This window comes from Taudactylus pleione, unplaced genomic scaffold (assembly GCF_031769625.1).
Source record: "Taudactylus pleione unplaced genomic scaffold, aTauple2 ptg000069l, whole genome shotgun sequence".
In the NCBI taxonomy this organism is placed as follows: Eukaryota; Metazoa; Chordata; class Amphibia; order Anura; family Myobatrachidae; genus Taudactylus; species Taudactylus pleione.
Window position 1 is genome coordinate 2,169,665 of NW_028284471.1, and position 27,839 is coordinate 2,197,503.

The 27,839-nt window shown below is 44.4% G+C and overlaps 1 protein-coding gene across 4 annotated transcripts in view; it reads left to right on the top strand.

The window, feature by feature from the left end:
- UCKL1 (uridine-cytidine kinase 1 like 1) overlaps positions 1-27,839 on the top strand; it is a 70,447-nt gene that overhangs the window by 25,528 nt on the left and 17,080 nt on the right. For 3 of the 4 annotated variants that reach the window (XM_088467127.1, XM_088467128.1, XM_088467125.1), the window contains exons 4-7: positions 7,583-7,753; positions 11,047-11,118; positions 12,871-13,060; positions 14,587-14,648. In XM_088467127.1, the coding sequence (XP_088323253.1) occupies positions 7,583-7,753; positions 11,047-11,118; positions 12,871-13,060; positions 14,587-14,648 (495 nt within the window). Of the gene's footprint in view, positions 1-7,582; positions 7,754-11,046; positions 11,119-12,870; positions 13,061-14,586; positions 14,649-18,928; positions 18,946-27,839 lie in introns of all 4 variants that reach the window. The other variant, XM_088467126.1, reaches the window with a different exon arrangement.

The window sequence follows — 27,839 nt, forward strand, 5'->3', positions numbered from 1 at the left end:
CTCTAACATTTTAGCATGCTGGGCCAGATAGTTCTACCTGTCCTGTCAGCAGACCCTCCCACCTTTCCTGTGTCCAAAGGGAAAAACCTATTTTGTTCTCCTAGACTCTTGTGTGGAATGCAAATGTATTATCACCTCAAGCTGTGAAATTTGGGGCCATCCTGTCTAGGATTCAGACAAATCCAATTGTGTATATCAATGCCTGGATTATATTACAATTGCCACAACTTTCATTTATCTGCATCCAGGGATTCCCAATTTGTATGTACAACTACCCATTGTCTATTTCTATTTACTTTTTCTCAGAAAGCTTGTTTTTCCAGTTGCCCTTGGTAGATTAACATTGCCATCTGTTCTTAGCTCCTGAGTTATAACTTGAAATGACGTTGGTCATAAAATGGCGTCTTGCAGATTCTTGCTTCTAAAATGGAGTCTAGCTGCCATTTGCAAGATGGCGTCGCGCACACTTCAAGTTTAAACTGATCTTGTCTCAGCTAATAATCCAGTTTTGACAGAGCGCATCGGCGCTTGAGAGCGGGTCTGAATGAGACCCTGTGTGGTTAATAGCAAATACATGCTTTTGATGTTGTAATCCCAACTCATAATGTTATACCATTAAATTGCTTTGTTAAACTCGTCCTAGTTACATGGACGCTGAGCTACGTGTGAGCCCTTGATGCATAATCTGACAGGGATAGATATTGGCAACATTGTTGCTATGTCTCAGCCTCGAATCCTCAATGTAACCACAATAATAGAGATCTTATAATGTCATATTGTCAATACTAAATGAAGATTCATTGCAGATCTGGACAGTAATGTGGATTTGAGTGTAATTTAAGAGCTCTCATCACATAGTCTGAGTTCAATGGTTGGGAGTCACGCTGTTCATATGCATTTCTCCTGAATATCTGTATAGCAACCACAAGAATAAATCACTACAATTTGCAGTAAGAGACCCTATGATACTAATTGGAAACTGTGAAAGGGGCATTATTACAAATTGTGACTCAGATATCAGTAAGGGTTATAATATGAATAAACATCATACAATAAAGCGGCCCATACACGGTGCGATTTTTTGGACAATTTCGATCGATCGTAACGATCAATCGTGCGCATTGTGTCTTGTTTTTGGTCATTGACGATGCGCGTCACCGCCGTCGTAAATCTGCATCGTACAATTTATGGGAAAACCGTGAGATTACGACCTGTTGTGTACGATGTGATACACATCGTAGTAGTTTTTGTGTATTTACGATCCGATGTACGAGGACTTGGAAAATCCCTGGACACTCCCCTTCTCGATTTTGAGATTGAGACCCGACAAAACGGAGAACAAGCAGCATCGTGTCCATTGTCTGTGCCTTGGCAAGTGAGTATATATGTACTATGCAACCTCATTGTACACCCTGTAACCACTGTGCCAGCAATGTTTATTCCCCTGTTACACCCTTGTTTATACCACTGTGCCACCAATGTTTATTCCCCTGTCACACCCTTCTTTATACCACTGTGCCACCAATGTTAATTCCCCTGGCACACCCTTGTTTATACCACTGTGCCACCAATGTTTTATTTTACTCTGGCACACCCTTGTTTATACCACTGTGCCACCAATGTTTTATTTTACCCTGGCACACCCTTGTATAGATATTAAGGACCATAATTTTTTGTGGTATTTTATATTTATTTTTAAAACTATTCAACATTACAAACTTTAAAAATGAAACCGTCATAAACATTTAAAAACAAACTGTGTAAAAACATAATTTTTTACATTTTTAAAAGTGAAATCAACGCAGTTTATGTTTTTTATTTCAACAGACATGAAAAGCATTAGGGAACGGCAGTTCATCACAGGCTTCCTGGAGCTGTTTAGGGTCCATAAATGCCTTTGGCATATTAAAACAAAGGATTACAGCAACAAGCAGAAAAAGGCTGCTGCGATTGATGACATAGTGACCTTCAGCCTCAGGTACCATGACGAGGCAACCCCCAAGTGGGTCAAATTGAGGATCCAGAACTTGCGGACCGTTTACGTGAGGGAGAGGAAGAAGGAAAGTGACCCCCGGGCATCTGGAGCAGGGGCAGATGATATCTACAATAGTACCTTATGGTACTATAAACTTCTGGAGTTCCTCCATGAAGTGGAGCCCCAGTGTCCATACAAAAGTCTTTTAGTGGATACGGTCCCCGAGGAGCAGTCTTCTGAAAACCCAGGGAGTGAGCCACCGTCCTCTCTGGATCTTGAAAGTTAAATACTTTATCGTACACTGTCTTCCTGCCATGGTACTGCCCCTACTCCATTAAAATAGGCCAGGTATTGCTCCCTGACCTGTTTTGCCCGTGTACTTGGTAGTGTCTCCCTCATTGTGGGTGTTTCGACAGAGGGCATTTGTACACCCTCGTGTGGTGGTTGCTGGTCATCCATAGTCATACCCATTGGTCCGAGTTGGTGTGAATTTTTGGCCCATAAAAATTGTGTAGAACACAACAGGCCAAGACCACAAAATCAGTTGTGTCCACACGAAGGTTTATAGCCGAATGGAATATACGGAACCGACTACACATAGGGTCTGATTCAGACCCGCTCGCAAGCGCATAGCGCTCGCAAGCGGGTCGATGGTGGGCCAGTGCGCACGCGAGCCCCGGAGCGAGCGCAAAAAGCACTCCGGCGCTCGCATCCAAAAGGGGCGGCTGTCAATGTTGATCGACAGCTCGCCCCGTTTGGAAGGCGGGGAGGGGGGGGGGGGGTGACTTGGCAAACGGAGGCGTTCCTGCAGGAACGCCTGCCGTTTGTGGGCGGCCCTACTGACATCACTCGTGATGTCAGTAGGTGGACTTCCTGCTCTATTAGAGCAGGAAGTCCACTGGGGATTGCGGCCACAAGACCCTACTGTAAGGGTCTCGTCGCAAGCCTGATGGTCGCGATGGTCTTGACCATCGCGACCATCACCTGGCCGCTCGCATAAGCTATGGGTGGTCACCCCCAGCTATGCAAGCGGCCAGGAGGCCGCAACTTAAAAAACAAGCGCCCGCCCTGATTCAGAGCGAGCGCTCGCTTTTTTGCGAGCGGCTCTGAATCAGGCCCATAATCCCAAAAGCATTTTCAACTATGCGCCGGGCCCTGGATAGGCGATAGTTAAAAATGTGTTTCTCTTTGGTCAGTCCCCTTTGTCCATTCAGCTTCATTAAATGCTCATGTAGAGAAAATGCCTCGTCTGCCACAAACGCATAGTTCAGGCTGTGCTTCGTAACTGCAGTAGTAGGCAATTTTAGACGGTTGGTGGAGAGTCTGTCCTAAAATTCCGTTTGCTTGAAGGAACCACCATCAGAAGCACGGCCATTTTTCCCCACATCAACATAAATAAATTGATAGTTGGCATTTACCACCGCCATCAGCACGATACTGTGAAAGCCCTTGTAGTTGTAATAAAAGGAGCCACTGTGAGGAGGCGGGGTAATGTGCATGTGTTTCCCATCTATGGCTCCACCACAATTTGGGAAATTCCAATGACTTTCAAATTCGTCACCAATGGTCTTCCAGTCCTCCATCGATGTTGGAAACTAAAAAACAACTGAAAAAACCATTACATTATTTTAAACACATTAACGTGAAATTTTCCTAACTCTCCTCCTACAGTCTGCTACGCCGGAGTTTGAGTCAACTGAAAGCCCACACTTAGCCCAACCTGCTGAAAGTGTGCCAGAATTGTCAGAGCCACCGCGCCATATAAAAAGAACGACACGTCGTAACCAGCCAGCCCCTGATCCCCTATTGCAGCAGGTAAAGCAAGCCCTAGCCAAACCACCGGATCAATTCGATAGCCTTGGATCACATGTGGCGAGCATGTGCTGAAAGGAGAGATCATTATGCAGGGGAAAAGGAAGCAACTAGAAAATACTTCTAGGGTGATCAAGGAGCCGGTACCCACCTCTGCATCCAATACGGCCCATGGGTATATGGCATCGACTTTATTTCTCCCACCAACCTACCAGGACACTGGAAGAATGGGGCCAACCACATCCCAATCCACACCCCCTCCCACCTACAGTACGGCTGAAGCATCCTACCCCTCCACATCTTCCTCTTCAGAGGTTCTTTATCGGGCCATTTTGTCCGAAGTTGAGGAGGCACCCCAATTTGAGAATTTTTAATAGTGAAAATTTCCTGTGTCAGCCAGTTTTTGGTTGCCCAATACCTGCTGCAGGGTATAGGGTGCGGTTTGGAGAGGGTGACCAAACGCATGGCGCAAGGGCAGATTGTGGTTTGCCGGGGCCTCAATCTGCACTTGCGCCATGCGCTTCTTGCCCTCTTCAATCCGTCATCTTCAATACCATGCAGCTGGCTATCTATTGTGCCACCAAAAACTGGTTGATACACCTGTTATTTTGTGTGAAATATATATGTGTGTTCCTGTAAGGGGAAAAAGTTTCATGGAGGAATATTTCCTCGCCTCTGTATCAGCCAGTATTTAGAAGTTGATATACTAGTTTGACTAATATAAAGACCATGTTGGTTTTGTTGTACCAAAAAAAAAGAGTAACGTAGGTTGCACACCATTAAATACACCCATGTTGGTTGTTAAATATAAATACTGTGTTTAAAAAAAATAAAAAAATATTTTACACCAAAATAAATTGTTGTGTTTTTAATCACCTTGAAGTACTGGAACTTCAGGTCTTTCATAATGGCCTCACAGATGTCCGGGATAATGCGCCCACAACGCCTGGGCGGAAATCAGGGTCCCAAACTTCAGGTCTTCAAAAGACCGTCCTGTAGCCAAGTACCTCAGTGTAGCCACCAACCTCTCCTCAGCGGGAATGGCCATCCTCATGCTGGTGTCCTGCCTCTGGATATAGGGGGTCACCAGACGCAGCAACTCTTGTAATGTGGCGTCATCCATACGCAGGTAGTTGCGATAATCGTCCGAGTTGTTCTCCCTAATCTCCATCAGCAGGGGCATATGGGAGTGACTCTCCCTCCTTGTCAGCCATTCCTTGCTCAGCACGACCGCATCCTCCTCTCCTCAGCTCCTACACCTTTCAGCATCAGATAGCCATAGGCTAGCAGAAGCTTATGGCGATAGGAATCCATGAGAAGCTAAATATACACACTTTGTAAAAGGCAAGCCATAAAACAAAGCAAAACACACTAGCAAAGTACAGCGTTCAGCAGGGTTTAAATCCAAGCCTCACTAGTCACTGAGTAGAGTGTGCACAGATTTAAAATGGATACTGCCTTTTATACCCCCTAGATAAGCCCTCCCCTATTCAGATTACAGGAGATTTATCGTGAGGTTTTTAGCAATAAACGATGCATTGTTAATGATTTCAAATCGGAAACAATGCATCGTATCGTATGATCGTATGTCCAATCGTACACCATTTGTACACATCGTAGACAGAATTTCAAGGGCTATCGTACAACACATCTTACCAACATAAAATCGTACCATGTATGGCCGGCATTAGACTAGATCACCAATATTAGAGATCATATAGGATTGCCCTGCCTGTGAGAGCAAATGGATGTTTAATATGATATCATTATATTTGTTGGACGAATCCACATATCTATACATAAATATCTAATTATAACTTAACCCTTACCCTCTCCATGACTCTGAGCTCAGCACGAATATTCAAAATATATTTAATGATGAATCAATAATGAACACACACAGCCGGGATATTCTTTATTTTATTTTAATACACATTTTCTAATACATACCTTTCTCACTACTTCTAATTTGTAACCATTATTTTGCTGGCCATTGTCCCATATAGGGATATTTTTATGTATATCTAATAAACGGTTGCGTTTTTATATTATAAGCAACAATTAATGTGCGCCTATTTACTGACATAAACTTTTGTTTCTTGCACTATTGTTTAACTACTACCCTTGTCAGTTGGCAGCACCCCCAGATTGAATAATAATTCAAATGTGAACATAAATATGGGGTCCTGTATCTAATTTTGAATGTGTGTGCAGATGTACATATCTTTTTGTATCCTGATTAGTCTCTCTCACTAGTCCTGAATACTGGTAACGTGAATAGATAATATGTGGTCTATCTCACTGGCACTCATGTCTGATAATGTGATTAGGTCGTATGTGGTCTATCCCACTGGTACTCATGTCTGATAATGTGATTAGGTCGTATGTGGTCTATCCCACTGGTACTCATGTCTGATAATGTGATAAGATAAATTGTGGTCTCTCCCACTGGTACTCATGTCTGATAATGTGAATAGATGATATGTGGTCTGTCCCACAGGTGCTTAGTAGATAATATGTGGTCTCTCCCACTAGTACTCATGTCTGATAATGTGATTAAGTAATATGCGGTGTCTCTCACTGGTACTCATGTCTGATAATGTGATTAGATAATATGTGGTCTCTCTCTCTCTTTCTGATAGTCATGTCTGATAATGTGATTAGATAATTTGTGGTCTCTCCCACTGGTACTCATGTCTGATAATATGTGGTTTCTCCAACTAGTTCTCACATCTAATAATGTGATTAGATAATATGTGGTCTCTCCCACAGGTACTCAGTAGATAATATGTGGTCTCTCCCACTAGTACTCATGTCTGATAATGTGATTAGGTAATATGCGGTGTCTCTCACTGGTACTCATGTCTGATAATGTGATTAGATAATATGTGGTCTCTCTCTCTCTCTCTTTCTGATAGTCATGTCTGATAATGTGATTAGATAATTTGTGGTCTCTCCCACTGGTACTCATGTCTGATAATGTGATTAGGAAGTATGTGGCTTGTCCCAGTAGTACTCATGTCTGATAATGTGATTAGATAATATGTGGTGGTATCTCTCTCTCTGGTACTCATGTCTGATAATATGTGGTTTCTCCAACTAGTTCTCACATCTAATAATGTGATTAGATAATATGTGGTCTCTCCCACAGGTACTCAGTAGACAATACGCGGCCTCTCTCACTGGTACTCATGTCTGATAATGTGATTAGATTATATGTGGTCTCTCCCACTGGTACTCATGTCTGATAATGTGATTAGGTAATATACAGTCTCTATCACCGGAACTCATGTCTGATAATATGTGGTTTCTCCAACTAGTTCTCACATCTAATAATGTGATTAGATAATATGTGGTCTCTCCCACAGGTACTCAGTAGATAATATGTGGTCTCTCCCACAGGTACTCATGTCTAATGTGATTAGATAATATGTAGTTTCTCCCACAGATACTCAGTAGATAATATGTGGTTTCTCCAACTAGTACTCACGTCTAATAATGTGATTAGAAAATATGTAGTTTCTCCCACAGATACTCAGTAGATAATATGTGGTTTCTCCAACTAGTACTCACGTCTAATAATGTGATTAGATAATATGTGGTCTCTCCCACAGATACTCAGTAGATAATATGTGGTCTCTCCCACTAATACTTACGTCTGATAATGTCATTAGACAATATGTGGCCTCTCCCACTGGTACTCATGTCTAATAATGTGATTAGGTAATATATGGTCTCTCCCACTGGTACTCATTTCTAATAATGTGATTAAGTAATATGCGGTCTCTCTCACAGGTGCTGACAGAGGAACAACAGGCTCAGGCTGCCCGAAATGAATTTAACTTTGACCACCCAGACTCCTTTGACTTTGAGCTAATGATTAGTACATTGAAGAAGCTGAAACAGGGAAAAAGTGTGAAAATACCCACCTACGACTTCACCACCCACAGCCGAACCAAAGATTGGGTAAGGAATTGGTGTAGGACCAGTTTAGGGTGTGAGATGTTGGGGATTAGTTGCAGACAATTATGCCCACAGTTGAATATTTACATTTTTTGAGTATCTGTAAGAAAAAGTATTTAAGAATAATCTAAAAAACTCATATAATGTAAATTTGTATAGATGAATAACAATGCCCCTATGCAGCCTGAGGCTCTTTATACCAATGACTGTATGTGGGAGGTCAGGTCACAATAGTACATACAGTACCTCTGTCCCACCTTCTGCATTGAGAAGTTCTTATAAGATATGTATTACCATATGCTTCCACCTACTGGTTAGGAAGGAACAACCTTTGTCACCAAATATCATTGCACCATGTTATAAGTTGTGTTAGTATATATAATTGTATAGAAATTCTGCCCCACACCCTTATGCAGATCACTATGCACCCTGTCAGTGCTCAGTAACACCTCCTCTGGCACACATCAAAGCTTCCAAACTTTTCTTGTAGCCAGCTATGAGTCTCTCTATTCTTGCTTGGGGAATGTTTCCCACTCTTATGGGGCCCAAACTTCAGGAGTGTATCAGACCTGTTCTCCATTCTCCATAAAATCCAACATGTTGGACAATCTCGATTCACTGATTCTAACATAATAATGATCGTAATCAGGGAGTCTGGGATTCTTAACAAGCTGGATTTTGCAGACCCCCGACAAATCGCCAATCATCAGAGTCCGCTGATCGGCAGAACTGATCGCTGTTCGGCATCAGGAAATCAGGGAATCGGCCTGTAAATGTATGGCTCACATTATTGCTCTTCCAGCTATTCCAAACCTTTTTCAAAGCCATTTCAAACCTTAATATTGTCATATTAGTACTTCATAGTTGATTTTTATCCAACATCTTCATTTGAGTCCAGTCCTCCTTCCACCTTGCCAATATTTCCTGTGCCACTGGCTGCCGCAAAACATCACAAACCGACCCCAATGCTAAATGGGCGGTAAGGTGTTATTTTCTTCATATGCTGCACTTTTTTTTCTCCAAATGCATCTATTGTGGGGTTGTGGTCAATAAGTACATTTGTTATCTCAATAGCCCACTGCACTTTGTGCCAAATCATTTCTGACTGATTTAAAAAATGTTTTACATACTTCATATGGTGACTGAGGTCATGGAAATGGTCCCGTTTGACAACTTATTCCTGGAAATCATTTTGCTGAATGCTGTACCATGGACCGCTACTGTATTGTGACAACACCTTTTTACAGGTCCCTTATTGAGATATGTGGGGTTGGCTCTAAATATTTGACCAGGGGGGTGAATCAGCTTAGGACAGAATTTCAAAGATGCACACAAGCAGCTTTGCAATTCCATCCTTGCTAATATGCAAATACAGCAGGAAGTGTATGACACCCCTGCTGCATTTGCGATCCCAGCACTGTGACCTATTGTTGCAATGGTGGATGGCAGCCTGAGTAAGCTGAGGCTTACTCAGCTGGCTGGCTTGCCGGGCCAGGAAACTGCGTACATGGACGCAGCCCCTGGCCTAGCCACTCCCGAAAAACAGGGCTGACGCACCATTTCCGGGAACGCTGGCCATCCCCGCCCCTGCACCGCCCCTTAAATGCCTCTGCCTGTCAATCAGGCAGGGGCTGTGTATGATCATGCAGGACCTGTTCTGCACATTCACAGAACGGGTCATGCGCATACGCAGATTCCGGATCGGAATTATGCAATCGGCATTACATATACGTGCAATGCTGAATTAGCCCCCAGGTTATTAACAGTTTTATGAGATTTTTGCAGATTTCTCCAAACCTTGCCTTAGCTTTAGCAGGTATACGGTCAGGAGGTTGACAGTGATGATGTCACCAATGAGTATGTTGAACTCAATAAGACAGCACTGGGATCCCGACATGAAATGCTACTTGCAGCATTTTACTCCTGTGCGTGATATAACTATAAACATATTGCTTACTGGCATGTTTAAAGTTATATCATCTGCACAAATCAAATGCTTCAAGTAGCATTTCACCCGCATCAGAATCCCAGCGCCAGCATAAGTGACGTCAGTATAGTGACTGGTGACATAATCACTGTTGGCTTCCCGTACCCAACCCACTTCAGTAGATGCCCTTTACTTTCATTTGTGACCGTGTAAACTACAAGATGGAAACATTTAGATCTATGTTACCCTTCCTCTGCTTTGTAACAGTCAGTTATGAAGTCCTCTGTATGCTGCATAAAGGAGCACATAGTTGTTGAATGTATGCAGGTCTGATTAGAATGGTCATACTGGGCCTAATGCAGAATTGAATGGAAGTTGGTGGTATTTGGTACTGCTGCAATGCGTGCACAGAATCACCCCTATAATGAGTTGCACGCATCTCTACAGGCAAACCGCCCTTATCCATATGCTTGGGTTGTCATTATCAAGGCATACATGCACCAGCCTATACTTGGTGCAAATGAGACACCTGGCACAGTGGAACTCTTCATAGTCAGTAATTCCATCAGCACGCTCTCGTTGAACTGTGCCTATGTAAGAAGGTGCCAGTACAGCCCAGTTACTCCCTTCAGTCGCAAATGAAGATAGACTTGAAATGTACATGACCCATACATGCATACGCTTGGTCCTGGAGCATGCACAGTGTGCCAAACAGCAAGATGCTCTCCACAAAGAGGCGTATGTACAACTGCATCAGACCCATTATTTCTTCTGAAATCATCTTCAGCTCCCTGTCTTAATTTATGGCATAAAGGGTCAGTCAGCTTTCCATAACTGGAAGGATTACTGCAGGTTCAGTCGATCTAGGGATGCGATGTGCATGCAGCGCTATGCAGGTGGGGGAAGGGGGGAGTCGGCATATCGGGCGGTCGGCCCCCCTATTGCACCGTGTTGGGGCCGTCCGATATGTCGGACGTCGGATCCCCCATCGCGTCGCGCGGTGCATATCGCACGGTGTATGGCCAGCTTTAGTTTTTACCCTGCAGAGGTTGTGTCAACTTTTTGTCACTCATCGATTCAGTGAAATATATAATTTGAACAGTTGTGCCTCACACGTGTGTGTGTGTGTGTGTGTAAATACTTCTCATGGCAGATAAGCACAGTGGACTGGGACAATGTGAAGTCTACAACTAAAACTCTTGATGCGGCAACAGAAGCTAATGTTGATCCACTTACACCATGGAGGCAAAGGGGTGCGGGGGACAATTGGCAAAGGAAAGAACTAAGCAGCACTCCTGAGGGAACACTATCATTTTATTTTTGCTTAGAATTCTGACAAATAATAACTGTTCATTTCCCCTTTTATTAGAAAACCCTTTATGGAGCAAACGTGATAATATTTGAAGGGATCATGGCATTTGCACATACAGAGCTGCTGAAGGTAAGGGGCTAGGTGCAAGATCAGTCTAAATGAGTAGTTATGGATGCTGGTGCCCTGTCTGGTTTATTAATTTCCCTGTGTGATCATTTCTGACCATGGGGTATATTTACTAAAGTGCAGGTTTATGGAAGTGGAACTATAAGTGGAGCCTATAGCAACCAATCAGATTCTACTTTTCAAGTATCTAGCACCTTCTATAAGATAATAGCTTGAATCTGATTGGTTGCTATGGGCAACATCTCTAATTCTATAAACCCGCACTTTATAAAATATACCCCTAAGTCTAATAAAAATAGAGAGAGAGAGGGTACTTCAGCTAACATTGGAGGACACATAGCATGCATTGCTAGCTGTTTATATTGTAGTTCAGCAATACCTGCAGAGCCACAGGTTGGACACACCTGTCTTGAAGTGCATAGACTGCTGAAAGTGGTTGTCCTTTTGCTGCAGTTTGCCCTGAATCTTTACTGTATTGGAGGATATGAAAACAGAAAGAAGCATATTTGATTATTTATGCTGTGCTGTCCTAGAACCAATATTTAAACACAATAGGCCTGATTCAGAGACGGCTGTGCAATTCCGTCCATTTAAAATGCAAATGCTGAAGGAGGTGTCACACACCTCCTTGCTGCACTTGCGTGATCCCAGCGCTGGGGTCACCATTGGTCACCATCGAAACAATCACGACTGTTGTCGATGTTCCATTGGCCAGGCTGCGGGAGCTAAAGCTTCCTTTTGCAGCCTGGACGGGTCCTGGCAGCTTGCGAGGCCAGGAAGTTTTTCTGGCCTCGTCCCTCCCAGAAAACGAGGGGGACATGCCTTTGTTTCCGGGAACGCTGCCAGGTAATGCCCCCGCTCCGCCTCCCAACGCTGCAACCTGTCAATCAGGCTGCGGCTGGGACACACTGCGAGCAGGCTCGCAGTCGGAGGGCTGCACTTGCACCTGTGCGCTAACCATGCGTATGCATCGCAATGCGCGAACTAGCAATGCAATGGGGTTTCGTCTGCAAAGACTATGCAGACCCAGAACACAGTGATTGACTGAAAGTGTCATTTGTGTGTGGTGACGGAGGGAGGGGGTTCGGGTGAACGCAGGCGTGCCAGTGCATTGCAACGCTGTTGCTGGGGCGTGCATAAATTATCCACTGCGATACCATACGTAGCCTGAGGCCTCATAGTGTGTGCTGAGGTTAGCAATTCCTGAGTGGGGTCTGACCTTCCTGTGTATGGGTCCGATGTTACCGATTGTTTCGCTATGTTGTCCTGGTGTACGGATGTGAGTAAGGAGTAAGGGGAAGTAGGCGTCCTTATCTTAGGCTGAGATCGCATTGCGAATGCAAACGTTTGCATATCCCCACTGATAAAAGCAACTGCATTGCGTGCTTATAAGCAGAATAGCGATCCTTGCTGAATCAGGCCTTTAGTTCCACAACAGGGGATACTCACTTTAGTCCACAGCTTGTCCTCTTATTATGGGGCTGATTTGGTGCGGTATGGAGTTTTTATAAATCACCTCCAAAGAGAGAGAGAGAACAGAGCTGACCGTGCTTTTTAAATAATGTTTCCCTGCTGAGAGGGAAACAAGACCGGGACAGAGCCTTCACCAGAATAATGATTCAGTGTTCTTCCACCCTAGTAATCCATTCCACCAAGCCATATTTTCCTAATGGAATATGTCACCACACACAGTACTGCTGGTCCCGCACATGTCAGGCATTGATTAGGTGCCTTTGATTTCTTTCTTTTCTGCAGCTGCTAGACATGAAGATTTTTGTGGATACAGATTCGGACATTCGCCTTGTACGGAGGCTCCGCAGGGACATCTCAGAAAGAGGACGGGACATTGAGGGAGTCCTCAAACAGTACCATGTGTTCGTGAAACCTGCGTTTGACCAGCACATCCAGCCAACCATGCGTCTTGCAGACATTGTAGTACCAAGAGGTATGAGACTGTAATGTAAGAAGGAGGTCATAGAATACATCAGATACTAGCCTAACTACAGAGGTATATTTATGCATTTACATCCTACAGTATATTACTGGTGTTCCCTCAAGCTGTGACACCACAGGATTCAAGTTATTTGGTATTGGCTGCACCATGCTTACAATTAAAGGCAGAATCCCCAGGAACTGGGGGATTGCTCATAGTCTTTAGAGTCTCACTGTTAGTTACCTGTTGGCCAGTATGAGAAGTCTTGCTAGAGACCAGTCACATCACTGAGAATACAGCCAATTAATTTCCTTGATGTAAGTGACATGACTGAGAATACAGACAATTCTTTCCCTAGAGACAAGTGACATCACAGAGAATACAGCATATCCATTCAGATCAGTGACAACACAGAGAATACAGCATATCCATTCCTTAGAGATCAGTGACATCACTGAAAATACAGTGTATATATTCCCTAGAGATTAGTGATGTAACTGAGAATACAGTGTATCCATTCCTTGAAGTCAGTGTCATCACTGAGAATACAACATATCCATTCCCTAGTGATCAGTGACATCACTGACAATACAGCATAACCATTCCCTAGTGATCAGTGACCTCAATGAGAATACAACATATCCATTCCCTAGAGTTTAGAGAAGACATAACTGAGCATACAGCATATCCAGTCCCTAGAGATTAGTGACATAACTGAGATTACAGCGTATCCATTCTCTAGAGATCAGTGACATCACTAGTTCCTAGAGATTAGATACATATTGGTTTGACTCACAAAATGTCTTCCTCTACTCTTTGTAAGCAATATGAGAGGTACTCCAGTGCATATTTATAGGGTAGTAATAGCTGTCAGGGATGTTTAGACTCTAGGGCAGATTGAGGGCCAAATATTGTCTTCATTTGGTCTAAAGCAGTGGTTCCCAAACTGGCTGGCGTAGGTGGTCCAGGACCAAATCATATTATATATGGTCCAGTGCTGGTGGCTGCCAAACATAAAATATGTGGACAAACAGAAGCGCAACCCTGTCCACCACCAGCACATAACGGAACCTAAGGGTGACAGATAAGCACAATTTACTTAATTGAATAATTTGTTCTGAATTTCTCAATAAGAAACTTCAGGCCTGATGGTCCAAAGGATGGAAGAAGATTTGATTCTCTTAGATGGGGCACTAAGCTTTTTTTCTTGCTACAATTGTAATGAGTTCAAAGAGGAAAAAAAAAACATTTTTATCCATAAATGGCTGGAAGGCAAAAGGAAACCGAAAAATATTAAGGCGTGTATTTAGTAAAAGCTTCAGGAAGTTTACAGCAAAGTCAACAGAAGGTGCACAACCCATTCAAAGCTATTAATAGATACATTTCTTGAACAAGTACTGGGAGTCAAAGAGCAAAGCAGGAATTGTAAAAGGGGTCAAAGACCAATTTTATCTCTGTTTTTATATTTTATATATAATCTCCATCTGTCTCTTAATATATATTGTTTTCAACCCACCCTTTCCTTTCATGTATTTCAGGTAGTGGTAATACAGTGGCCATTGACCTTATTGTGCAACATGTACACAGCCAGCTAGAGGAGGTGAGTAACTTGGAAAAGACATGGTCAGCCCCAACCGTCCTAATACACTTCCTGGCCTACACATGCATTATTCTACTTGGACATAATTTCTCAGCATATTGATTTATCTACTGGGATGGTAGAACCAGGTGACATGGACTACAATGGATCAATGCCCCCTGCTGGCCAAATTAGAATATAAAATGGTAGAATATGTCCTTATCCTTATAAACCAATGAATATAGCACTTTTCCAGAATTGGTCAAATTACACTGGGGATGATTCAGTTATGCGCAATGTTGAACGCAGTTTCCCGATAGTCAGGAATCTGTGCGTGCACAGGACCCGTTTTGCGCATGTGCAAAACGGGTTCTGCGTGTTCTGATGTAGAGCGGCAGCAGACTGTCAGGTGAATGCGGTAGCCCCCATCCATTGTAGCATCAGAGAGTTGAAGATGACGTATGTACAGGGATCTTATGCAGACCTGGCCCTGAGGATCAGGAGCACGAGGGAGCAGAATCCTCCGCAGCTGCACACCCCAGTGGGGCACTCGGAGACAGGTGCAAAGTGACAAAGGAAGCTTTGGCCATGGTGGGCAAAAAAAAATTAAAAGAACAAATGTTTCTATTTTTTTCTTCTTTAGTAAAAGCTACTTTCTGTAGTGGGGTTTTTTTTTTCAAATTATTTTTCACTTTGTCATTCAGAAATCAAAATCAAAAGTATAGTAGCCTTTTACTTAAAAAAAAATAAAAATAATAATAGTGTGGGCAACTGAAAAAATGTATCCTATAAAAAAAAAAATCTAAATTTGGTGACAAATATATGTTTCTCTAAAAAAACCTCTCTTTTAATTTGTTGGAAGGAGAGAGCAATAAAAAAAAAAGTCATTAATAAGAGAACATGTTTTAAAAATTTTTGTTTATACCAGGGGGAAAATAGCACATGTAAATTTGTGACCAAATGTACAATGAGTCTGCAATCATTCCTGTTTGTGGGCAATCTTTCCACTCACAATACACACACGTGTGCACAAATGTACAGGAAAAAGCATACTACATTCACACACCTGTCTGAGCAAGATTTCCTTCTTCAATTCTCCCACTATCCTGCATTCAACTTATTATTATATATAGGTGTGTGTAATGAGGATTGCTGTCACCTGTGGATCTGAGGCAGCAATGTACCACTGGTAGACTGCAGGGGCATGTTCCCGTTCTTCATCATCAGAATTCTGCATTTGCATCTACCCTGTAGCTTTTGCAAATTGTTAGCCTCATTTCATGCATATCTGTGCAGCTCTGCACATGACGCAGTTACATGAACACGCCCGTACTGTACATTGACTACATGAGTAGTCCCATTCCAATCGCTGTTCCACCTATTCGCCCGTAACTGAGATCGGTTAGTATTACAGGAGACTCTGCATTGCCTGTAGTTGAGCGTGATTTTATTCCGGACCATTTACAGTGTGAAAACACAGAAGATATTCCACAAACTGGCATACGTTCAGCTCTGCGTCAGGCCCATTACTTTTAGATATTCCCCAGTTTTGTCATTTATAAAGTGCTTTCTTTGGGGCTGGTATAAATAGTCTGTGTTTATCATCTTTATATGGACCTCCCGAAGGTTAGCGGAGTACAAATATTGCAATGCGTTTTAGTTAGTGTGCCTTGGGGCTCTGCAGAGGGAACACATTTCCTCCAATCACCATGTGGCTTAACATCTGATTGACGTAAACACTTGTATAAAAATGTAATCTTGTATTTATCGTTGTTGAGGCAAGGAAGAAAGTGTCAGAAGTGGGCCAGGTTTGTTTATTGTGTGGAAACATGATAGCATAATGTTGAATCTGTATGTGCAGAGGCAGTGCCTTTCTCTCTCCATGCTAAGTGCTGCTTGTTCTCAAGGGAAAGCAGGGCTACCCCAAAGCTTCATATAGTTATTGGCTATTCTGGTCCTCTTCAATATTTGAATGACCATAACCCATGTTTTCATACATTCTGAACAGGGCTTGGGAGAACTGATTTAGGCAAGTGCAGGAAAGCCATGGGCTGGTTGGCAGCCAATTTTTAGCCTGGGGGGGAAACACACAGTAGAGGCCTAGTAATAGTGAGCTATGCCAATGCATGAGCCAGCTGTGGGCTTTCAGTCCCATTAATAAGAAAATAAAAGTTAAATAAATATATTCAAATTATACTGCCACGCCACGAAAAGATTAAAGTGCTTGTCTAGGTACCCTCCTGGATATCTAGATCCTATAATAGAATACGATGCAAAGGAGCCACTCACAGCGCTCCTACAGAAGTACTGTATGGGACAAAGAAGTCTACAACATGTTCCTAATTCAACATTTCAGTCTTTACTCAGAGACAAATAACAATACAAAATATCCTAACCAATATACCATACAGCACCTGTGTGCATTCCCGCTATCTCAGACATGGTGACGTATCATTTATCTATCACCTTCTAGAAGATAACTAGAATCTGATTGGTTGCTATTTCCAACAACTCCTCTTCTAAAATCCCACACTTTAGCAAATATACCCCTAGGACCAAGGGTGTAAAAGTACATTTATGTACATTTATAAAGTTAAAGGTCACACACTAAGCACCCACACCAGCTAATGTATGCAAACCAAGTCACCCAAAGCAAAATACTATACATGTGTGAAGTAGCAGCCACCTGTTGTAAAGTTAGCTGAGGAGTAATAATATAGATAGCTTTCAGTTCCGCTAAAAAGAAAATAAAAGTGAAAACATAGATAAATATATACAGTATATATATAAACCTTTAAAAACTAAAACATTTAAAAATAAAATGATTTATATGTTATTACTATCCCCATTTGCTACTGCGCAAACTCCATGCTTAAATTACCTCCGTGGAGACGTCATTCCCTGATACAAGATGGCTGCTGAGGTCACTATTGCGCATGCGCCACAGTGGGAGACGGACCTCTCCCACTTAGGTCTGGGAGACCCAGCATATTATCCTGCAATTACCACTGTTCCAGCATCCTGCACCACTACCCACAAGCTGTATACAGTAAACAGCTGCTGACTGTATCACACCCTGCTCTGGTCAAGCTTCCCTCTATTATAACCAGTGTATCACAGTGAGTACTTCTGTACATCACATATCGTTCAATAAACCACCTACTGGATAAGTAACTGGGCTGTCTGTAGTGATAAGGCATTCTGCTGGTGTGTACATAACTATATGGTTATCAGTGAACCTGTACACACATATTGCCAACAATTATGGGGTCATGGAGGGAATGGAGATGTTATAGCAAGTGGGTGGGATGTCTTGCTCTGTGATATAGAGAGAAAGGGCTGCCATTCAGAAATAAGATGTGGGAGTGGGGCATACACAGATGAATAGTGAAAGCAGGACCCTGTATGCCATGTTTGCTCTGACTTTATTTCAACTGCTAGGTTGAAATAAATGAAGAGTGGGGGGGATCCTTAAGTGGTAGTAGGCAAGACTTACCCCTACCACCTCTTTGGCTCACAAATATCAGGAGTGTTGGATGTGTGCTCTTTATCCCCCCTCCTGACGGGTGCATGTGTATTCCATATCATCATATATCAGTGCACATTGTTTGTTGTCACTCAGCAACTGCACTCACATAGTTACATATTTATCAGGCTACAGGATTTACCAATTGGCCTTATGTCATCTGTCCCAGATAGATTCTTTTATTTCTGTTGTGTGTGAGGAGTAGGATGAAGGATCACAGAACAAATCATAACTGTGTATACTGTATATGGAAGGGAATGTCTTTTGTTAAATAGTGCCTCCCTCCCTCCCCTCACATACAGACCTATAGATTGGATTCCCACACTGACTCCCTTTGAAATCTATATACCACAGCGCTGATTTCGGCCCTGTAAACTTTCAGAATGAATCATTCATTTCATGAAACGTGAAAGTGGCTCCTGTCATTTACTAACCATTGGGCTGGATGCCCAGCTGAATATGCTGCTTACTCTTTTGCACTCGGGACTAAACACCTCTCTCTTTGAAATGTCTCTTATCAAGAGGGATAGAGCAGTGGAAGAACCTTTGGAGACATTTAGTATACAGGAATTCCTTTTTAGACATTACAGTTGTATGCTGGGCTCCTGGCAATGCATATTATGTTCTCTTATTGAAATTGGTCAGTATTCATAAGAGGTGTTGTACGGTTGTTCTGGGCCTCTTTATTGGTGAGCTTTGTGTCTGTCTGTCTGTCTGTCTGTCTGTCTTTCTGTGTTCTCCTCACGCTGCCTGTGTGTCTGTCCTACTGCTGCAGAGGGAGATCAGTGTCAGGTAAGAGACACCACAGACGTTTGCAGGGTGATGCTGTTTCATTGTTGCTGTCCTTTTCCTGTGGAAAGATCTGTCATACTAAGAATTGATGTACCTGACACCTAATGAGACAGGCCTGTTTTTATAACACAACGCAGTTCTCTGTGCCCAAATAATAAAACCAACTAACATTACATTACAGAAATATGGCATCTTATATTTTTTAGACAGATAACAGAATTATACAATCTTCACATCTTTCCTTCGTACAGAGATACATTAACTATATAAGGTACGCTCTTACCACTACACATGTGTACTCAGATGTCTCATTCTCTCTACACTGGCACTTATAACACAGAAGTGAACCTTGTACAATTGAATAGCCATAATCGCAATAAATACGGCAAACCTGGGTCTTGATATAAAAGATAGAAAGTTTTATCTGATATTGAGATTAAACGTGTAGAAGCAGCAAGTGATCCTCATGCCAACTTTCATGTGTTTTCTCATGCGCAAGTCAGTCACCTTCTGCTGTTACCATTTCAGTTTCCAAATAAGAAACCTTTTATTATCAAGGCCCAGATTTGCCTTCATTTATTGTTTGTAGCAGCACGCTATATTTATTATTATTTATTACCAGTTATTTATATAGCGCACACATATTCCGCAGCACTTTACAGAGAATATTTGGCCATTCACATCAGTCCCTGTCCCAGTGGAGCTTACACTCTATATTCCCTATCACATGCTCACACACACACATACACACATGGGTTAATATTTGTTGGGAGACAATTAACCTACCAGTATATTTTTGGAGTGTGGGAGGAAACCTGAGCACCTGGAGGAAACCCACACAAGCCCAGGGAGAATATACAAACTCCGCACAGTTAGGGCCATGGTGGGAATTGAACCCACGACCTCAGTGCTGTGAGGCAGTAATGCTAACCATTACACCGTCTGTGCTGCCCTATATATACAAATCCCTTGTCTTACAAATATATACAGTACCGATGACCTCAAAACTATGATACATGCAACTTAAAAAAGTGTGTGAGATTGCAGACAAAAAAAAATTAAAAAGCTAACCTGCTCCCAAAGAAAGACATACAATAGCGCTCATAAGCTGGTAGGAAAATCTATTGTTCCTGTTATAGTGGTGCTATCCTCAGTTTGTTCAGCATAGGGCTGAAGTCCTTAGGGGAAATGAATCTGAATGAATGAAGCATCCTCAGTCACTTTTCCATTTACCAAGAAAATAATGTTTTTTTTAAAGGAGATGCTGGCAGCCTTTGAGCTAAAGCATTTACCTCCAGGTGCTTGAATAGAAAGCATTTGGATTTGCACAGGCATTGGGGAACACTGGAGTAATTTCTGCTATCTTACACCTATCATGGCAGACAACTCTTCTGTGACCTTGTGGAGGAACATATAGAAATCTTCTAGTGTAGAGCCCTCTTTCAGTCAGGTAAACACTCCCATGCAGAGTACAGTTGTTTTCTTCTTCGGGGTCCATGGGGTCCACAGCCATTACGTTGGGGTATGAATCCCGGTCACCAAACAGTTAATACAAACGAGCTCTCTGCTCCCAGGATGCACCGGGTTTCCTCCTCATATACCCCACCTCCTGCCTCAGGTAGCCAGTTCTTCCTGTTTGGAGTGTTCACCACATAGACAGTGGGACTGCTGGAGCAGTCCTGCAGACGAGTACAAAAAAAAAAAAAGAGAGTTTTACTCTCTATCTCAGCGGGTGGTCTGAGCTGTCCTGGAAGCAGCCTCGCGCCTGATTGGAGGCGCACCGGCCACGCGCTGCAACTACCTCCTCCGGCGCCGCACCGCTAGCCTCTGCTGGTCCTTGGCAGGGGATTCGGCAGGGGCTGTCTGGCCCTGGATCGCAACCGGATCAAGGGGATGGCAGGTAAGCAGGTGGCCGCGGCGTCCGCTGGCGCCAGGACCACGTGGCAGTCCGGCCTCCGGCGGTGAGACTGGCCGGAGGCGCGCTGCAGTCAGGAGGCATACGGCTTGTTCTCCTAGCCTGAACCACCGGGATTTGATGTTCCTGACCAGCCGGTGCTTGTGGTGGCGGCCAGGTCAGTTTACCGGGCAGGTCCAAGCAGCATAGGGGAGGTACGCTTCCCCGGCGGCCCCTCCCCCAATCCACACGCTAGTTCAGTCTTCTGGCACAGTTGATTGTGGATTGTTCCTCCCAGCCTCCATATAGGGCAGCCAGAGTGTATGTCAGTTGCTCTCTGAACGCTGCTCCTACAAGAGGGACGCTGGGCAGTCTCCCTGTATACCTTGCCTACTGCTGGTCTAGGTTTTTACAGGGCTCTATCCAACCTAAGCTGAGGCTGATTATGGTAGTGAGAGCTTATATGCATATGGCTCGCAGAGTATTTATGCATGACATGTGATTGTTGTTTATGGATACTATTTCTTCTGTAAAAGAACTGTAATTCCTGTATACTGTCACTGTCTCTCCCCTTCCCTTGCTACAGGTGTGTGGGTTGAGAGTAGAAAGCAGCACATATACGCTCAGAACCAGTGGCATAGTGTTATGTCTAAGGAGTCTGAGGGTCAGGTGGCGAGAGCCCCGTTGCTGATATCCTGTGTAGCCTGCAAGGCAGGATTGTCCCCACAGGACTTTCTACAAAATGGGCTTTGAGGGAACTGTTTCAGACAGCCACCACACCAATTAAGTTTGCCTGTTTCAGGCCCTGAGCCTCCTTGGGCATCATTTTCTCAGGTTATGGCTCAGGTGGCGGAACGGCTGGCTGCCCCGGTACCACCGGTTTGGGGTTTCCCTCACCAGTTGCATCCTATGCCCATGATGTGGCCGCCTTGGATGGACCCTGGTGCTGGTAAGGTTATGGCATCATCCTCGGGGGGTTTTCAGCCTCAGGCTGTCAAGCCAAAGCAGCCTAAATCTAGGCGCCATGTACCGCCTAACATGGGTGAGTACTCGAGTGCCTCCTCCGACGAGGAACAGGCACAGGACTTTTCGCAGGAGTCTAGCTCCGAGGAGGGTGATGATCGTTTCCCAGTAGCCGATGTCCCTTTTCTGATAAGGGATGTAAAATCGGTGTTAAATATCGAGGAAGGGGATCTTCCGCTTAGGAAAGCCCCCCTGTTCAAGCACCAAAAAGTGGTTAAGGCAGAATTCCCAAAGTCTGAACATTTATCAGAACTTATGGAGGAAGCTTGGGTCCGTCCGGATAAGATAAGCCATTCTTCTAAAAGAATGGCGCTTCTATATCCTTTTCCAGCAGAGGACTGTGCCAAGTGGGAGAATCCACCATCAGTTGATGCGCATGTGGCACAGCTGATTAAACTTACAAGTTTGCTAATCCCAGCAGTTTTGCTGAAGGAAACCACGGATAGGAGACTGGAGTCTTGTATCAAATCAATTTTTTCGCTGGCAGGAACGGCCACCCGCCCAGCTATGGCCACTGCCTGGGTAGCAAGAGCTATTGAGGAGTGGTCCAAAACTGAGTCTTTACCAGATGCCTCTAAGGAGCAACTGGATATGATCTCCTTTATTAGAGAAGGGGCCTCTTATTTGGGTGATGCCGCCTTGGATGCAGGGATCCTTTCCTCTAAAGTTTCAGCTGAGTCCGTGGCGGCATGTAGGATCCTCTGGTTGAAGGATTGGAGGGCAGATGTTGGGTCCAAAAATGCCCTAGAATTCCTTCCATTCACAGGAGGTGTGTTCTTTGGTCCAGAACTGGACAAAATTGTATCCTCCATGGCAGCCTCAAAGACGGCAGGTTTACCATCAGCAACCTCGTCTAAATTGAGGAGGGCGTCCTTTCGGGGTTTTGGCCGCAGGGCAAGGCCAAAGGTCAGCCCTCAGCGAGATTTCCACCAAGAAAGGCAGGACCCAGGAAGCCCTGGCAGAACAAACGTCCAGGATCTAGGGTCCAGGATAAACCAGTGGCCTGATGGGACGGGCCTCCCCCTTGGGGATCCCAGGGTGGGGGGCCACCTGCTTCGGTTCTCAGAGCCCTGGCACCTCATGACGGAGGATGCCTGGGTTCGGGGAGTTTCCCGAGGGTACGCCCTCACGTTTTGGAAGACTCCTCCTCAAAGGTTCTTTTGTGTAAACCCGCAGGTGGGTTCAGAAAGAGCTTTAGCCCTTCAGAAGGCTATTCTTGCCTTACTAGCATCAGAAGTAGTGATTACGGTGTCAGAGAACCAGTTCCGAGAGGGGTTTTACTCCAATCTGTTCTTGGTTCTGAGAGAGCTCAACAAATTTGTTAGAGCCCCCGGGTTCAGGATGGAAACATTGCGATTGTTTGTGTTGGCAATGGAACAGGGGGACTATATGGTGTCCCTAGACATACAAGATGCCTACCTTCACATCCCAATCACACAGGCTCATCAAAAATGTATTCGTTTTCCGGTAGGGGAGGAACAATTTCAGTTCCAGGCCCTGCCGTTTGGCCTGTCCACAGCCCCTCGGGTATTCACCAAGGTGATGGCAGTGATGATGGCATGCCTCAGGCGCCAAGGCGTCAGGATTTTGCCTTACTTGGACGACCTCCTGATGCTGGGGCAGTCCCCACAGCAGTTACAGGATCATTTGAGGCTGACAGTATCATGTCTGTACAGTCACGGCTGGATTATAAACTGGCAAAAGTCGTCACCTTGTCCGGTACAACAGATGTGTCATTTGGGAGCGAGATTGGACTCCGTGGTGCAGAGAATATATCTGCCGGAGGAGAAGATCCTTGCTCTACAATCACGAATACGCAGGTTGCTTCGCAACAGGCAAATATCCATTCTAGTAGCCATGCAGGTCCTGTGGTCGATGGTGGCCACCTTCAGGATGGTGGATTACGCTCAATTCCACTCCAGACCACTGCAGCAATTCATTCTGTCTCGCTGGAACAAGGATCATCGCACGATCAGGTCCCAGCTGCTGCATCTCTCTCCAGAGGTACGGTTGTCCCTGACCTGGTGGTTGCAGACAAAGCATCTCAGGCAGGGTCGCCCCTTTTGGGTTTCGGATTGGACATTAGTCAAAACCGACGCCAGTCTTCAAGGTTGGGGGGCGATGACGGGGTCACACACTTTCCAAGGAAAGTGGTCAGTGACGGAAAGCCGGCTACCGATAAATATCCTGGAACTAAGAGCTATATTCAAAGCTTTAGTGCAGGCTCAGGAAATCTTAAAGGGCAGGTCGGTGCAGATACAGTCGGACAATCGCACCGCAGTCGCCTACCTAAATCATCAAGGGGGCACGAGGAGTCGGGCCGCCTTGGCAAAGGTATCAAGAATACTGGTATTGGCAGAGACTCATCTGCCCACGATATCTGCCGTGTTCATTCCAGGAATCCTGAATTGGGAGGCTGATTTTCTCAGTCGGCAAGAGATTAATGCAGGGGAATGGGCCCTACATCCACAGGTTTTTGGAACCTTGTGGACAGGTGGGGTCTACCAGAAATAGATCTGATGGCATCAAGAAGGAACAACAAGGTTCCCAGGTATGGATCCTGGACAAGAGATCCGAGAGCCGAGTTTGTAGACGCACTGACAGTAAAGTGGCGTTACAAGCTGGTATATCTGTTTCCACCATTTGCTCTTCTGCCCAGAGTGGTCAGAAAGATCAAACAAGAGGGCAGCACCGTCATATTAATAGCTCCGGCGTGGCCGAGACGGCACTGGTTCACAGATCTATGGTCTCTCTCCATAGACACTCCATGGCCTCTGCCATTGAGACCGGATCTGTTGCTACAGGGTCCCTGCTGGTACCCGGATCTTCATCGGCTATCTTTGACGGCATGGCTCTTGAGGCCTCCGTCTTGAGGTAAAAGGGGTTTTCCGAGTCTGTTATACGGACGATGCTGAAGGCACGGAAACCATCCTCAGCCCGTATATATTATAGGGTTTGGCATACTTTCTTTCAGTGGTGTGAACTGAAAGGGTATGATCCACATAAATTCCTGATATCCAGAGTGCTGGATTTTCTTCAAAGCGGTCTGGAAAAAGGGCTACGCCTGGCCTCTTTAAGGGTACAGGTGTCAGCTCTTTCAGTCTGGTTCCAACATAAAATTGCTCTGAGACCGGATATAATGACCTTTTTTCAGGGGGTGTTGAGGATTCAGCCTCCCTTCGTTTCCCCGGTTGTTCCGTGGGACCTGACTCTAGTTCTGAAGGTTTTACAGGCTCCTCCATTCGAGCCTTTAAATTCAATAGACATCAAGTGGCTAACAGCAAAGACGGTATTCCTCCTTGCTATGGCATCTGCACGTAGAGTGTCGGATTTAGCTGCGCTTTCCTTCCGGGAGCCGTTCTTGATATTTCATCAAGATATAGCAGTACTACGTACTAGGGAGGGTTACCTTCCGAAAGTGGTGTCTAAATTTCATATTAATGAAGAAATAGTAGTTCCAGCATTTCAGGGCACAAGTCTCTCACAAAGTGAGGTTTCCCTAGATGTGGTCCGTGCGTTGAGAATTTATGTTAAACGCACGAGCAAATGGAGGAAGTCCGATACACTTTTTGTGCTTTATGGTTGTTTATTGGCTGGCCAGCCATTGGCTTATACACAGGCTGGTATGCGTGTGCCGGATTCAGTGACGGCACATTCTACTAGGGCGGTAGGTCCATCATGGACGGCCCGCCGGGGTGCTTCTGCTGAGCAATTATATAAAGCAGCCACATGGTCTTCCATCCATGCCTTTGTCAAATTTTATGCCTTTGACACTTTTGCCTCTCAGGATGCCTCCTTCGGGCGTAGGATTCTCCTCTCTTCCGAGAGTCAGGAGCATCCACGCCCGTAGGGTTAGTGCTTTGGGATATCTCCAACGTAATGGCTGTGGACCCCATGGACCCCAAAGAAGAAATAAGAGTTATGGTATAACATAACTTTGTTAACTCTTTTTCTTTGAGGTCCATGGGGTCCACAGGACACCCACCCAGACGCACCTGTAGTTCTGGGGGAGGTTTTCCGTAGTTTCTTCTCTTGAGAGTCTGGACTCGTAAGTATGGGTCTTTTCTTTCTTACCCTTTGTTTGTCTCTGCCTGCTTGAGCTTGGTAACGAACTGGCTACCTGAGGCAGGAGGTGGGGTATATGAGGAGGAAACCCGGTGCATCCTGGGAGCAGAGAGCTTGTTTGTATTAACTGTTTGGTGACCGGGATTCATACCCCAACGTAATGCCTGTGGACCCCATGGACCTCGAAGAAAAAGAGTTAACAAAGGTATGTTATACCATAACTCTTATTTTTTTCAACCAATCAGAATCCTGCTCCCTTGTCCACAAGATGTCTACCTGGAAGTCAAGTCCAGAAGAAGCTCTAGAATTCCAAGGCATTGTCTCCATGATCTTTTTGTCCCCTTCCCCCAAGAAACTCAGGAGACTATGGGGGGAAGGTTTCTGTTTAAGAGAAATGGCCCCGTTACATCAGCAACTACTGGGTGTTCAACATATCACATCAAAATGGAATCTCTTAGCTTCCTTATTCACTCAATGAAAATGGGCAACTTTATGATCCTAATTGGCTTCCAACTTAATTTTTCTGTTACTCAATCATTCAGAGTTGCAGTTGAGGTCTCAGCCAGCATACAGCCAACCCTGTCTGCCACGGAGGCCAGTCTACAAAGCTGGGGAGCAATGTCCTATCAGAGTTGTTAATCTTTACTGAAATCTCCTCTTAAACATTCTCAAGCTTTGAGCAGTACTTCTTCACTGATCACCTGTCCATTTCAAACATACACAACGGCAGTCACCTACATTTACCACCAGTCTGGATCCAGGAAATGAGTCACTGTACCCAGGAATGTTTAAACAACTGATAGGTCACTGCAATCACAAATAGATATCATGATGTCTGTAAAGTCAAAAGTTACCAGGTAAGTTTACCACCTATGTTTGCTGATGTTGGTTATTCCATATCTATTTCCACTGGCCTGTCTTTTCCCATTTATTGCACTTAATCTGCAAAGCTCACAATGAAAGCTGAATGTAAAAAAATGCGTAGAGCTAGTCGATTCTCAGACCCAGTTTGTTGTAAGAACCCTGCTTCTCATTTGCGGTTTCTTCCAAACAGTTCGCCATCTTCAACCTTCCTTACAGGAACCTACTCCTCCTTGTTATCTTAACCATGTCCTCTCCATGCTGTAACATCCTCCTTTTGATTGGCTTACATTATGATGATGTAAATGATTAAACATTCTCTGTAAAGTACTGCACAATTTATTGGTGATAAATAAACAATACTTAATCATTCTGGGCCTTCACGTAAAGCACCTGTTCAACTACATGACCCTGCTTGCATCCATTTACCCTGTTTTATATCCTTGGTCTGTACAGTGCCTTGGAAATTTATGGCACCTCACAATGAGATGTTAATAATAAAATGTCTTAACAGTAAGTGAAAACCTGTAGAGGTTTAATACTGTAGATATGATCAAAACAAAAAACATTTATACATAGAAAGCAACACTTAGGGGTATATTTAGTAAGGTGAGAGTTTTTAGAAGTGGAGATGTTGCCCATAGCAACCAATCAGATGCTAGCTATTATCTTCTAGAAGGTGCTAGTTAAATGTTGTAGAATCTGACTGGTTGCTATGGGCAACATCTCCACTTCTCACATTATTAAATATACCCCTTAGGGTTCAATTCAAGTTGGCTTTGTGCTTGCGAGTATGGAGGCCAATCCCGGGAACAGGATCCCGGGATTCTGGCCCAAAACCGCCGGGTTTACCTGGCACACCAGTGAAGAACTACTTGAACGCCCGGTCCATTGGTCCAGCTGTGGTCATGTGTGCTAGCCCTTCTCCGGACCTCGCTGGCGCGTTGCCAGGCAACAGCTGATGCGGTCTGGCCCGCCGCCAGAGACCAACGTACCAGGCATTCATAGTCATAGTGGTGGTGTGCTTGATTGCCAGCCAGCAGGAGCCACA